The 13,721-nt window shown below is 41.6% G+C and overlaps 1 protein-coding gene across 1 annotated transcript; it reads left to right on the forward strand.

Annotated features, from left to right (window-relative positions):
• Nucleotides 1-1,437: 1,437 nt before the first annotated feature.
• Nucleotides 1,438-9,282, forward strand: ABHD10 (abhydrolase domain containing 10, depalmitoylase). The gene is made up of 5 exons (XM_032680350.1): nucleotides 1,438-1,543; nucleotides 5,042-5,225; nucleotides 5,960-6,071; nucleotides 7,007-7,144; nucleotides 8,208-9,282. The coding sequence occupies exons 1-5, from the start codon at nucleotides 1,438-1,440 to the stop codon at nucleotides 8,547-8,549; spliced, it is 882 nt and encodes a 293-aa protein (XP_032536241.1). The 3' UTR covers nucleotides 8,550-9,282.
• Nucleotides 9,283-13,721: the final 4,439 nt, after the last annotated feature.

The following is a 13,721-nucleotide window of genomic DNA, read 5'->3' on the forward strand; positions in this document are numbered from 1 at the left end:
GGCACCATCTTTTATGATCAGTCTTCAAGCTCTCCAAGCTTAACTCCCATGGGAGTCAAACCCCCGCTTACCCTGAAGGATCTTGGGCAATTGCAAACCGTGTAGGCTGCATTTTAAAAACCTCAGCTGCTGTGTCCCATGACCTACATGTGCTGGCCTGGCTGGTTGGACTCGATCTTGGAGATCTTTTCCAACCTAAATGATTCAGCGATTCTATGATTGCTTTCTTCCTTTCTGGGTGTCTGCCACGGGCTGTATGGTGAAGGGTATGGTGAAGAAAGACCTTCTTTTGGCTACCATGCCCATACAGCCAAGGCTGAGGAGAGAAGGTGAGGAGGTGTGAACCTGTTTGGGTGCCCTGCAGGCTGACAAACAGCCACACACCGATGCCGCTGGAGAGGTGACTGAGGGAGGGAAGCTAGTGTTTCAAATGCCCTTTCTGGCTATCTGTAAGGGGCAGGTAATTAGTGTAAGACTTTTTATACATATATATATGTATACATAATTACAAAACGTATCCTAACAGATACAGAACCCTAACAGATTATACCTACGTACAGAGAGGCGACCTGAGGTACAGGTGCATCCAGCCCTGCCTGATACAGAGGCCCTCGAGGAGGGGGCCCTCTCCAGAACACACACAGGATCAGAGAATGGGTGATGTTGGAAGGGACCACAGTGGATCGATCACCTGGTCCAACCTTCCTCCTCAAGCAGGGCCATCCCAGAGCACGTGGCACAGGATTGTGTCCAGACAGTTCTTTCATGTCTCCAGTCAGGGAGATGCCACACCCTCTCTGGACAATCTGTTCCAGTGTGTGGTCACCCGCACAGTAAAGTTCATCCTCACGTTCAGGTGGAACTCCTGTGCATCAGTTTCTGCCTGCTGCCTCTCATCCTAGTGCTTGGCATCACCAAGAAGAGCCTGGCTTCATCCTCCTCGCATCTCCTCTTTAGGTATTTATGCACATTAATGAGGTTCCCTCTCCGTCATCTCGAGGCTGAACAGGCCCAGCACCCTCGGCATTTCCTTGTAATAGAGATGCTGCAGTCCCTTAATCATTTTTTGTTGCTCTCCGTTAGATCTGCTCATGGAGCTTCACGTCTCTCTTGCCCTCAGGAGCCCAGAACCGACCACAGCACTGCAGATACCGCCCCACCAGGGCTGAGCCGAGGGGCGGGATCACCCCCCTCGACCTGCTGGCAATGCTCCCCCGTCATGCACCCCAGGATTCCGCTGGCCTTCCTGGCCACAAGGGCACACCGCTGGCTCAGGGAAACACGCACCTAGGGAAGCGCACACTCAGCGCTTTCTCACTGACAAAACGCCGTTTCCCGCTTCCCGAGGCGGTTCCCGGCACCGACCGCACGGATCCCCGCCCGCCTCACAGCCGGGGCAGGCGGGAGGCGGGGCGGCGCCTGCGCGGGGCGGCGGCCATGGCGGCCATGGCGGGAGCGCTGCGGGCGCTGGTGCGGGGCGGCCGCGGTGCCTCGGCCATGGGGGCGTCGCTGTCGCCGCCGAGCGCGGCCCGGGGGCTCCCGGGTAAGGGAAGGGCCCCGGGGAGCTCGGAGGAGAAGGGTTGTCAGCCGCAGGGCAGAGGATGTGGGTCGGTGCCGGCTGTGCTGGCCGCGGGGCGGTTCTCGGGCAGCTGGGGGTGACACCCCTTCAGCGCCGTCTCCATCGGGAGCGGCCCGGGCGCGTCCTCCGGGGTCGGGATGGGCGTGTTAAAATTCGCTCCCCTCTGGGGGACGGCGCTCCTGACGGGTTTCCCGCCCCCTGCCAACCCTGCCCGGGGGCGGTTCGGTGTCTCTGTGCACAGGGCAGGGCAGCTGCTTTCCCGCGTGTGTTTTGGGGGCTCTAAGCTCCTCCTGCCCCTGCTGCGTTTTGAGGAGCCGGGAATCAGTGTGTCAGTTCCTTTGCTTGGATGTGAAACGCGCCTGCGTGCAGAGGTTCACCAGGCACCTGAAAAACTTTGCTGGCATCCACTTCTGAGTGAGATGGTCCTCTGGCAAAACGCATAATGCCCCCCCACGCCTTCTTGCTCTTCCAGATTCTGTGCTTGTCTGACCTGTTGAGTTTATTCATTGCCTTAAATTTGACAGAAAAGGTGATGAACCTTATCTGAGGCTGCTCAGTGACTAAAATTTACTTGTCAGTAAGGGTGCACGTTTTGTAGCTGCATTAAAACAAGAGTACAGTGGGGTTCTGCTGCTGTTTTTTCTCTGGGTTTATATCGATAACATGAACAGAGTGTCTGTTTGTTTGAGTGTGTCTTTGGGTGCTCTGGGACCCGGCTAAGCAGCAGTTCCTGCTGGCAGAGCTGGTCCTGCCTTACTCCTGTAGCTCAGGAGATTGCATGAAGCCAGGTGTGGACACAGGGTTTAGTCCATTACCTGTCACAGCTGCATTACTCTGCTGCTGTTGGCAGTGCTGGAGCATTCCCAAAGTTGCTCAGAGGACTTCTTTGGTTTTGACATATAGCACTGGTCTCAGTCACAGTTTCTGATGTTCATAACACAATTAAAATTGCACAGGGATTCCGATATGAAGAGAATTCCATAGCATCAGGCAAGAGTTCTGTGGTATTCCTATAGCTGTCTCCTTCTGTCTGTAACTTGGTTTTATAAACGCTGAGTACCAACCTACACCCTTCAGAAATGCTTCCCTGCTCTTAGCAAGGTCTTTCACTGAAATCAGGAGGAGAAATTACCGGGTAGCTACTCCATTATTTATGGTTTTGTCTGTCTAAAAGGAAATCTGAGAGCGTTACTCCAGTGAGCTTTGCTTTTGGGTTGGCTGAGGTGGTTGCTTTAGGGTTAGTTAGGATTGCTGCTGGTGCAGTAACTTGTTAAATGCAGAACAGTTTGTGGAATAGCTTAGACAGTGGTTGTGTCTTGTAGCTGCAGTTTAAACCCTGCCCAGTGTTAAACCAGCTTGAGGACACCTCCAGGGTGCTGCAGGAAGGAAAACCAGTGACTTCAGAGATGGTTATCAGTGCTTAAGTGAGAGAAAAGTACTCCTAATTATTTTTCTGTTAAATTTAACACTTCTTGATGTATTTCCTCTGTTACTGGCGGGCTAAGAAGTGACTAATTTAGTGACAGAGACACACAAACCGAAAGCCTTAGCGTGGATGCATCTGAATACCTTTGCTGTGGCATTTATTCTCCTTTATAATAATTTCTGCATCAGTAGGATAAAGAATTGTCCCGTTGTGTGAGGAGAAATTTAGTGGTTCTAATCTGTAGTTCAAATGATATAATTTGTTAGACTCTAGGAAAGTGCCAAAAACATCCTGCATCTGTTACGCACCCACATTTATTCACACACATGCAAGTTTAACAACAAACAGAACCCCCCCAGGCCCCTTGAATGTAATCACTCTGATAGTGACAAAACAGAACTCAAGGCTCAGTGCTGCACTGTGATACTGTCGGGGTCTGCTTTTGCAGTATTTATCCTGTTACTATGCCACTAGGAAGCCCTGAAACATTATATCACATTGCATGGTTTCTGTACCCCGCTACTGAATAACTAGTTTTCTAATCTAAGAATTAAGCATATCAAAGCCTTAGAAGACTTGACCAAGCTTTTAATTTAACAAATTACCTTGCTGAGTGGTATAATAGAGTGGATTAAGTCTCCATAACACCTCTCTATGAACTACTTGTTCCCCACCCACAGCAGAGGTACAATTGCCTGCTAAAGTTAGATTAAATACTGTAGCAGCTGTTGAGATCAGCATAGTTATTAATTAGTTAACATTTCCTTTGTTAATCCTCTTTTCTTGCTTGAAAACTCAAGGGGGGTTGGTTGATGTTTATTAATGTGAATAACAGAGTCCAACCCAGTGTTTGCTTTCTAAATGTGTCTCGTTTGTTATTTTGAAGTAAACTAGAACAAAATAATTTTAAGTTTAGGCTGATAGGAAAGCTTCTCACTCTTGTAATGTGTTGCAGATTTTTTTGACAGAATTTGCATGAAATTATTTTTCATTTTTTTAATATTTGCAAACTGCTTAGGGTTGCAAAGTGCTTTTTTTTCATTCTGGATAAACAGAACAATCCGAGTACTGGAATAATGTAACCTTTCCAGCAAGAATGCACCAGACCATGCAATAGGATATCTTTTGAAAAAGCATAAGAAAATCACAGCTCTACAGAGGTCAATTCTGTTTCTTCTTATGGGATGTGTTTAATGTGTTGCTCTATGTTGACAGAAAATGTAGCTGTGCTTCCTATCTGAGAAAATGGCTGATGTTATGATAGCATAGGGTTAAAATGATTCTTTTTTATCAGTGTTCCTGGCAATATTCCTTAACTTAAGCAGAATACCTGTTGAAGATATCATGAAAAGGACTGGATGTTACTTATTTCATTTGGTTTTGAGCAGTGCTAACGTTATGTTCATCGTGTTGAAAAAGTTAGTCACAACATTCTTTCCCAATTCTTGATTTTGAACTTCCCCACTGTACCTCTCCATATATGGTGTCGGTCCCAGATTTTGATACAACTGCAATTTTGTCCTTTAGTTTTGATTTTCATGGAAAACTTGTCACCTCGTGTACTTGCAAACTTAACATTGCACAGCATACTCTTGTCCCAAAATTTTACTTGTTTGAAATCCAGTCCGGAAAAAAACAAAAAGGTGAAATAAAAAGTTAAAAGAAGCAGATAAAAAAAATCTTACCATTTCATGGGAAGTGAGTAAATGCGTTCAAGATGGTATAAAACATGAGGACAGATGAAGTCTAGGAAATCTTAGCATTTGTCTTCAGTCAAGCACTTTACTAATTGCTGAGTGAACTCTGTATATGGTTGGCATTTAATAAGTTGAGAATGAATTGTAGTCAGCTTTCCCTTTCAGGTTCATCAATACTTGTCGGTCATTAAATAATATAGGAGATGCTTTTTTCTTCTCGGGCCAAAATATCTTGTTTTCACGTAATGTGCCCATATTTCCTGAACCCTAGGTTTGTAAAACACTAATATTTCTGCCAAGGTTATCATGATGATTCTGCTAAATAGCTCTTTTTATTAGTTTGCAGGCTGAAGTCATCAGTCAGCTTTCTTACTCGACCTGATCGACCCAACCTTGCTTATCATAAAGTAAAAGGCAGGAGTCCGGGGGTTATTTTCCTTCCAGGCTATAATTCAAATATGAATGGTGAGAAGGCAACTGCCCTTGAAGACTTCTGCAAATCACTAGGTCATTCCTTCATCAGGTACATGCAGAGTATCGTTCTTGAGAAATGTAAACTCTGGCATTTGGATTGGAACGTGTCCTGTGCTGTAGATAAGCTACAAAGTCTTTCTTCTGTTTCCAAACTTAGGATTTCTGTCTGTAGGGAGACTGAGGTAAATCGAGAGAATGTATTCTGAAAGCAATTCAGAAAACTCTCTAATAAATTTCTATAGTCTAGCCAGTGCTACACGTTACAATCTGGATATAGGCACAGCAATAAAAAAGGAAGGACCTGGAATTCTCTGTTTTTAAGTTACCACTGTCAGCATGGTCCTTACCTGCCAAGTCTGACTAAGTTACCCTGTGTCTTTTGTAGTTTTGGAAGAACATGCCCGTGGTCGATGATGCCATCCTTTGATAGACCAGGCTGAATGCTGAGTGTCCTAAATTTTCCTATTTGTGTACAGTGTTTGAAAGAGAGTTTGTACATTTTAAAAATACCTTTAAAATTGAAGTATTTGGGATGTTTTTATCTGTAAGAAAAATTGCCTATTCTTGTAAGTTATTATTATATCAAATTATAAGAGAATGCTGCATCACTTAGTTGTGTATGCTGTATTTAAACCTCTTTTTAAGTAATAAGCAGGACCAAGTAAGAAAATATTTAATGTGTTAGATTGTCCCCTGTCAATTTGATTAAACAGTAGTGTTTAGTTAGTGTCTATGTTGCTGTAGACAGTACTGTGACTTTCACTTTGATGGTTACTTTTTCAGATTTGATTATACAGGATGTGGAAGTTCAGATGGTATCTTTGAGGAGTGTACAGTTGGGAAGTGGAGAAAAGATGTTCTGTCTATACTGGATGAACTTACAGATGGACCACAGGTAATATTTTATTTTAAATCCTTTTTTTCCCCCTCGAGGTAGAACACTGATCAAAGATATGCCATAATAGCTCTGGCAGACAGTAGCTTCTGCTGAACAACTGACACTTGCTCACTTTCAAGCTGAATCATTTGAGAGGTCCTATTTGTAGAACCTTTTTTGCAAACAGGTAGATCGTAAAATCACGGAAGCGTGCGTTGGCAGGACCTCCTGGCAGCTGTTTATTAGAACCTCCTGCTCAGAGCAGGGCTGTCATCCTAGAGAGTCTGAGAAAGCCTCATCATGGAGGTGCCACCTGACAGGGGACAGGGAACTGTTCCAGTGCAGTGCAGCCCTCTTAAGAAAAAATGTGTTGCTGTCCCATGCTGACACATTAATTAAAGGATTTGCAGGAAGGTTACAAGCTAAGATACTCTATATGATTAAATAGCTTTAAAAAAAAAGTCAAGCAGAAGCAGTATTTGACTTCTTCACTTACTTTAGAAATTACTGTGAGAAACTTGGAATCTCCTTCAATCTGGAAATACCTAGTATTTTGTTTAAAACAATTTTGTATTATGAATTGAATTCATTTACTTCTTTCGCTGCACTGAGCCTTTCCCATGTGCATTTATTTTAAGAAGGAAACATAAAAGTATGCATGTGATACTGAATTGTTTCAACTCTCATTTTGTTTTCAGTGTTTCAGTCTCAGACAGCAATAACCAACCATGCCAAACAGAATAATAAATACCAGATCTTGTGGTGCTTACTCAGGCAAAATTTCCACTGGAGGTGACAGCAGTTCTGCCTGGGTAAGGACAGCAGGATTATGGCCAAGGTTTCAGTAGTTAAACAAAGTGAAAACTGATACTTTGTAAAAGAAGAAAAAACCTATCACCCTTTTCCCTGTAAACCACTATATTTTCTTCTCTTTTTTATTATTTTTTTTCCAGATTCTGGTGGGCTCCAGTATGGGTGGATGGCTGATGCTTCATGCTGCAATAGCACGCCCAGATAAAGTAGCTGCTCTGGTTGGAGTAGCTGTAGCAGCAGACCACCTCGTAACAAGTTTCAAGAGGCTTCCCATTGAGGTAAGTGTTGATGATTGGCTTTTGTGCAGTCTGAAAATCCATCAGCTGTTTAAGAAACCCTGTTGTTCAGACTGTATTTCTCCTGTAGATTTGCAGTTAAGTTTTCTGTTTGTGGTGGATGTAAGCTAAAAATTAACATTAATCTAAAAGTCTGCAAAATATACTGTGCATTGTAGTATGAGACTAGTGTGAGCACTACCCAGAATGTGTTTATATTACTGTGCCATAGGGGATGTGAAGTCAGATCCCTACTGTTAGCAGTCCATTAGATTTCAGCATTGAATATCTTATATTTCCATTGAAAATGAATCCTTGTGCTTTCAGGGATGGAGAAGTAGCTACTAAGGTATTTGACATGACACTGGATGAGATGAGTATGACATAGGTTGTGTGTGTAGGAAGGAAATTCTTCACATTAGTGTGTTTGTAAAGACTGTAAGATTTAGGTAGTGGGAACTGCCTTTCTGAGTTTCTTCCTTGATGATAATAATGTCCAGTCTTTAGGAAAGTAAATCATGGCAATAAATAACTTGCGCTTTAGAATAATTAAAATATTTTCCTGATTTTTTTTGGTTTTTTTCTAAGGCACTTTGTAGTGTCAGCATTACTACTTAGGACTAAAGTAAAAATCTGGAAGTAAAGTATTTAGGTACAGCAATTGTGCCGAATACTGAAAGGACTGATCAATGGAAAATTCCTTTTCCTAGGATTCTCCTTGGTTGATGTTCAGTCAGTGAACTGATTGAAGCCACGGAGACTTATTGTTCACAGTGTCTATGCATCTTTTTTTTTTTTTTCTGATAGATTCTGGCTGAGAAACTTAATTTCATTGATGAATTTTAACTAGATTAATTTGCAGGAGAGATGTGCAGAGCAGCTTTTGTGGCATGGTAGGGGGTTAGTCTTCTCAGATGCTGTGAGAAGAACAGGAATACACCTTTGCTAATGAAAATGAACAAGGTGAAATCTAATGATTTGAGGAGTTTTAGAACAGAAATAAGTTGAGGCACTCTAAAATACTCCTAACATCTGTCTTGTCTGTTTTGTCTCTCTTTTTTTATAGGCACAAAAGGAAATAGAAGAAAAAGGTGAATGGAAGTTTCCAACAAAGCATAACGAGGAAGGATATTACTCCTTGACATATGACTTTATCAAAGAAGCAGAAAATCACTGTGTGCTGAATAGTCCTATTCCTATAACATGTCCCTTACGACTTATTCATGGCATGAAGGATGGTGATGTCCCTTGGCAGATCTCTATGCAAGTTGCTGATCGTGTGTTGAGCAAAGACGTGGATGTCATCCTGCGCAAAATTGGCCAGCATCGGATGAGTGAGAAGGAGGACACGAAACTCCTTGTGAATACTGTTGATGATTTAATTGACAAGCTGTCAACACTAGCATAAGCTGCAGAGTAGCATTAGTGCATGAACTCTACACCTGACTCTTTTCCTTGAGTAGCAGAAGCCCTGTTCTTAACCAGATGATGGCAGGCCTGTGACTATCACAGTAGGAACTGAGCTTTATCTGCTGTTTTCTTACCTCTGTATTGTAAATACAGGTATTGTATTATTGCTGCATTTGCACACAGTCCAAAATGTAAAGGAGTGCTGCTCTTTCGTTCAGAACCTCTCTTTCAGCACTTAAACCTTTTTTTTTCCACAGATTTTCTACAATTTTGTACTGAAATGTTGATTAATTTTTGTTACTATTGGCCTGTACGGTAAAACTTTATTTTCACATCTTTGACACCTTTTATTATTGTCCTTTTGCTGTAAAAATATTGTATCTTATGTCTGAAACCATTTGTGCAAGGCAAAATACAACTTGTTTACTGAAGTTAACTATTAGAAATAGTGAATACCATGAAGCACAATAAACAGATTTCAGATAAATGATTATTTTGTTCTTAAGTACTGTTAAAATTAAAAAGTGGAAGGCACACTCTGATGGTGTGCTTGGGGTGCTATGTAAGAAAGAATTTAACTTCTGAGAATGCAGGGCCTCAAAATTTTAAGACTTCTTTTATCTATGGTTATCAGGAGGGTATATGTTGTCTTTTCCAGGCTACCTGTTTGTAATAGTTCATTGTGGGCCTCCTATTAAGGGAACAATATATAATCTTGTTGTGAACTGAAACTGGATCTGTATGGTGACTTTTACAGTAACTTCTTTAAAGTGGGGGTACAGTGCCATAGGGCACCACTGCCTCTTTCCCATGGCTTGGGAGCTGTAGTTTACTGGGAACAGTGTCTTCTGAATTAGGAATTTGAGCTGCACAAGTGCAACCCTGAAAAGCTGTAAATGCGATTGGATAGTTGGATAAATCTATGGATAAATCCATAGAATTTATAAGTAAATGGATTTAATTGCAAACATGACTATTACCTGGTTTTTGTCCAAGAATACAGTGCCATTCATACACTTGAGAGGGAGGAACTTAGCTGAGAGGCTGAAATGAGTTCAGGCTGGCCCTGATGTGAAACATCAGTCAAAATTAGGTAGTTGTTTTTCTGGTTTTATTATTTTAAGTAGTAAATGGCATCACTATTGTTACCTTAAAAGAGTAAAGCTCCTGGGGATATGATATTTCTAGAGAGTTTGTTTTTTTCTGTTTTAGTTGTGTCACTGTTAGTGTGCTGTACGGGGCTTTGCTGAGGTAATGGGTTTTAATTTAAAAAACACAAATAACTAAAGCAAAAAAAAAATCCACAGCAACAACAACAACAAAACCCTAAATTTCAGATGAGTTTCTGTGAAGTACAATTTTATTTAGGTTTCAATACTGCAAAAAACAAGAAGCTGTCATGTAAAAAATTTGAATTTTGGTAGGAGAGTAAAAAAGATGGCTCCGTCTTAGATGCAGATTTTCTAATTCAACCATACCAATTCCCTAACTCAGTCATGGAATCATAGAATGGTTTGGGTTTGAAGGGACCTTAAGGATCATCTAATTCCACTCCCCCTGCCATGGGCAGAGACACTTTCGTTGCTCAAAACCCCATCCAACCTGGCCTTGGACACTTCCAGGGATGTGGCAGCCACAGCTTCTGTTTGCAAGCTGAGGTGGGCCTTATGCAGGCAGACCTTCTTCTCTAACTTTGCCCTGGTAATTCCACTGGTATTTATCTTTGCAAGCATTTTCCTTGTGTTCATGCTGGAAATTACCAGAGTTTTGATTGTTGTCAAACTTGGCATGTTCAGATGCCTGATAGAAAGGATAGTGGTAACCAGGGAGATTTACATCCTACCTCTCACTAGCTCTTGACCCATCAGGAAGTTCTGACAATCTGGAATAATGTAATATTCACATATTATGGTGTCATTCAAAATTGCTGCTGTTATGTCTCCTGATTTAGTGCCTGTGGCATTGCTTTTGTCTTTGCCAGTAGATGCCTACATAGTAAATTATTTTCAGTTTAGTCATGTTTAAAAACAAGTATTTCTTTCCTCTATAGAAATACTGTATTAAACTACAGTGTTGCACATTTGGGAAGCGCTGCATGGTGCAAACTTTTTAAATTCTTTGTAATGAATTATTATGTTCTGTTTTGTTTTTTTTTAATAACAGCTGATTTGTTGCCAAATACAAAGTATATTTTGTGAATATATAATATTCATTCAAATATACATTTCCTCAGCAATAAGCTTGATTCTCATCAAATAATCAGTGTCTTATGGTTTCAGAGTTTTACCAACTCTGTCTTGTACTGCCTGGGGTGGGGATTGGCTTTCTCCAAATACCTTAATCTATGCTTAATTATTTCCAGTAGTGCACTTAGCTGAATTTTTTAGTATTCTCATTGTCTTTTGCTTTTGGCAGATCTGAAAAATGACTTTTGGGCTCCTCTGTCATTGAGTGTACTGCGGACATGTCAGGGCTGACACTGCTGTCACAGTACAAGGGAGCTCTGGACACTAATGAAGCAACTCATCTGCTTGTGTTGTTGATTATGATCAAACAATACCACTTGAATAAGCACCTCGATGTATTCGCCTTCTACGTAAAGCTTAAGCCACATAATATTAACTTTTGCCAAGGAGTCATAATCATTCACGTTTCATGAGTAAATAACAACAAGCTGTTGTAGCTAGGCAGGATGTTTGATTAGCATACCAGAGGAGTAGGTAGTAGTTTTCATGTAAAAGAACCACAAACATTACCAGCTGGCCTCGACTGTCCCTAGTCCTTATCAACATTTTCTTTCTGAATCTGTTGCAAAAGCAAACTGCTTGAGATTTAACTTGTGAAGCAAACTCTTCTGCCTTCTGAAAAGGAAAAAAAATGATGAGGCAGGCTTTCCTGTGTTTGGGATTGAACTCTGCAGTAAACCAGGGTGTGCTGAAAGTTTCTAAAGGTTATTCAACTTGTTTCCTAATAAACAAGTGCTCTTATTCTGCTTATATTGAGCTGTACTTACACAGTTTTAGATACATGTATTTTTATCTTGTTAAATATTCTAGTCGTTTTGTCTCTTCTGTTGTTTGGCTTTGTTTATTTTTTTACTTAATTCGTATTAAGTATTTCATGTAGTTTCAGTTTAGTTAACCTATTTTCTCTTGCATCAACACTAAATGCAAACAAATCAGTGTTCACAAAGAAACCCTTGGTGCATAGGCCTCAGAACTAACTCCTGCTGTTTAATTTTTATGTTAATTTTGATTATGTGCTCTCTTGGACGTGCTGTTATTCAGTGGGACTGAAAGATTTATGGTACCATACTTTTCATATCAAATGAAAACGTGCTTAGAGAGAGACTGAACCAGTGATTTGTCTGCAGCTGCTCAAGTATTTTCAGTGCTCTGGTCGTGCTGCAATACAGAGTTACAACATTTTCTGAACCACTGCCTCAGTCAGTTTCTACATTAGGATTGTGCTTGTCACTTCTCCTTGGCCCCCATCCTTTCCTCTGTGGCAGGAAAAAAAACAACAACAGAAGTGGGAGGGAAAATTGTGTCCTGGGGAGATAATGAGATTCCGACTTCCTTAGTTTTTAAGTTACTCAGTTGTGCTGTTATAAAGAGGCCTACCTTGCCCTGTCAGATTTTTTGCTTTAAGTCATGAAAAGTTACGTTAAAACTGAAGGCTTCCCTGGAAATAGAAGAGGGTTATGTGTTTCACCTGTCTCTAAGATCAGTCTGTGCTTTGAGCTGACGAACTAATTCATTAAGATGTGTGTGAATGTAAAATTTCACCAAGGCTTGGTGAATATTCATCAGCTGTATAAGGAATGCATATAGAAATACCACAAATCAGTGCACATTCTCACCCTTCTACCTTTGTTCTCCAGCCCAGCAGGGACAGGAAAGGCAGAGGGAACTCAGCCTTTATGTTAAATAGCAGGCAGCTTGCTAAGTATGAGGTTTTCATGCCACTGTCCATAGTGCTTTGCTCCTGGCAAGTGTTTTCTAGGGGAAGAGATTACTGTTGGGAAAGAGAGGCAGAGATGAAGGACGAAAATACCTTGCTCACAGATTTACTGCTTGTTGGTCGGTTTCTGTAGCTCAGATTGACTTTCTGACCGTAGGACCTCATCTCCCTTCAATACGTATTTGCCTAGAACAGAATGTTATTTACAGCCCTGGCCTTGTAATGGATAAATCTAAATTACAGGACTTATTGCAGTCTGGTTGCAGGCTTGACCTTGTATTTCTCTTTCAAGTCTTGCATATGTATGTTATATGGTCCAATGCTCCTATTCCATTAAAGAGAAAGGGGCGTCCTCCATCTGACACAGTAATTGTAGCTTGTGATCTGCTCACGGGTGAGGAATAGACATGTTCTCAGCCTGCTACTGTCACTTGATTTGTGTTTGGCAAGGGGCTTCAGGCAGCTCTGCATTCAGATTTGGAGGGAAAAGCAAATGGCAGCTCCTAAAACTTCCAGCCATTCGGTCCTGAAATTAAAATACATATTTAAAATGTTTTCAGGCTAGCACGTGAAAGGCTGTGTTCTTTTTGGGCCTTCTGATCTGCACGATGTTGTCCACTGGCCTCCCACATGGCAACATGAGAAGGTCACTGCTGCCTGTCGGGGTGGAAGCAGGTGCTCATATCTGTGGCAAAGGTATGCTGAACAGTAGCACGCCTGGGCACTGGAGTGATGCAAATGGCCTGCCCGGACTTCAGTCTGGGAAAAGCAATCCCTGAAGGCTGGCTAGGATTGGGTCTGATCCTTACAAGAATCCTCACTTTTGAGTTTTAATTGAATACAGTTTGCTGGCAAAAAATGTGCCAGTGTGTGCTAGTCCTTAGGACAGTAACTCTTGAAAAAGTTCCTAACAGCAAAGCTAAATCCCTAACCATAAGAAGCAGCCTTTATTTAGTTAGGGGATTTGATCTTGTGTGTTTGTTTATTTGTAAATCTTGCTGTCTGTTTTGACCTATGTTTCAGAGAAATAAAGATGACTCTTCCTTTCTGTTCTACTGGTAAATGTGTACTGCAATGTATAGTTTTCAAACCAAAGTAGTTCTCAGGAGGTACCGTTTTTGTTGGGGACAGATGAACAATTGGTATAATGAAACGTATTGGTTTTCCTTCACAGGAGTCTGTCAATCCAGCACAAGACTTAAGAGAC

Source organism: Chiroxiphia lanceolata, chromosome 2, assembly GCF_009829145.1.
Source record: "Chiroxiphia lanceolata isolate bChiLan1 chromosome 2, bChiLan1.pri, whole genome shotgun sequence".
In the NCBI taxonomy this organism is placed as follows: Eukaryota; Metazoa; Chordata; class Aves; order Passeriformes; family Pipridae; genus Chiroxiphia; species Chiroxiphia lanceolata.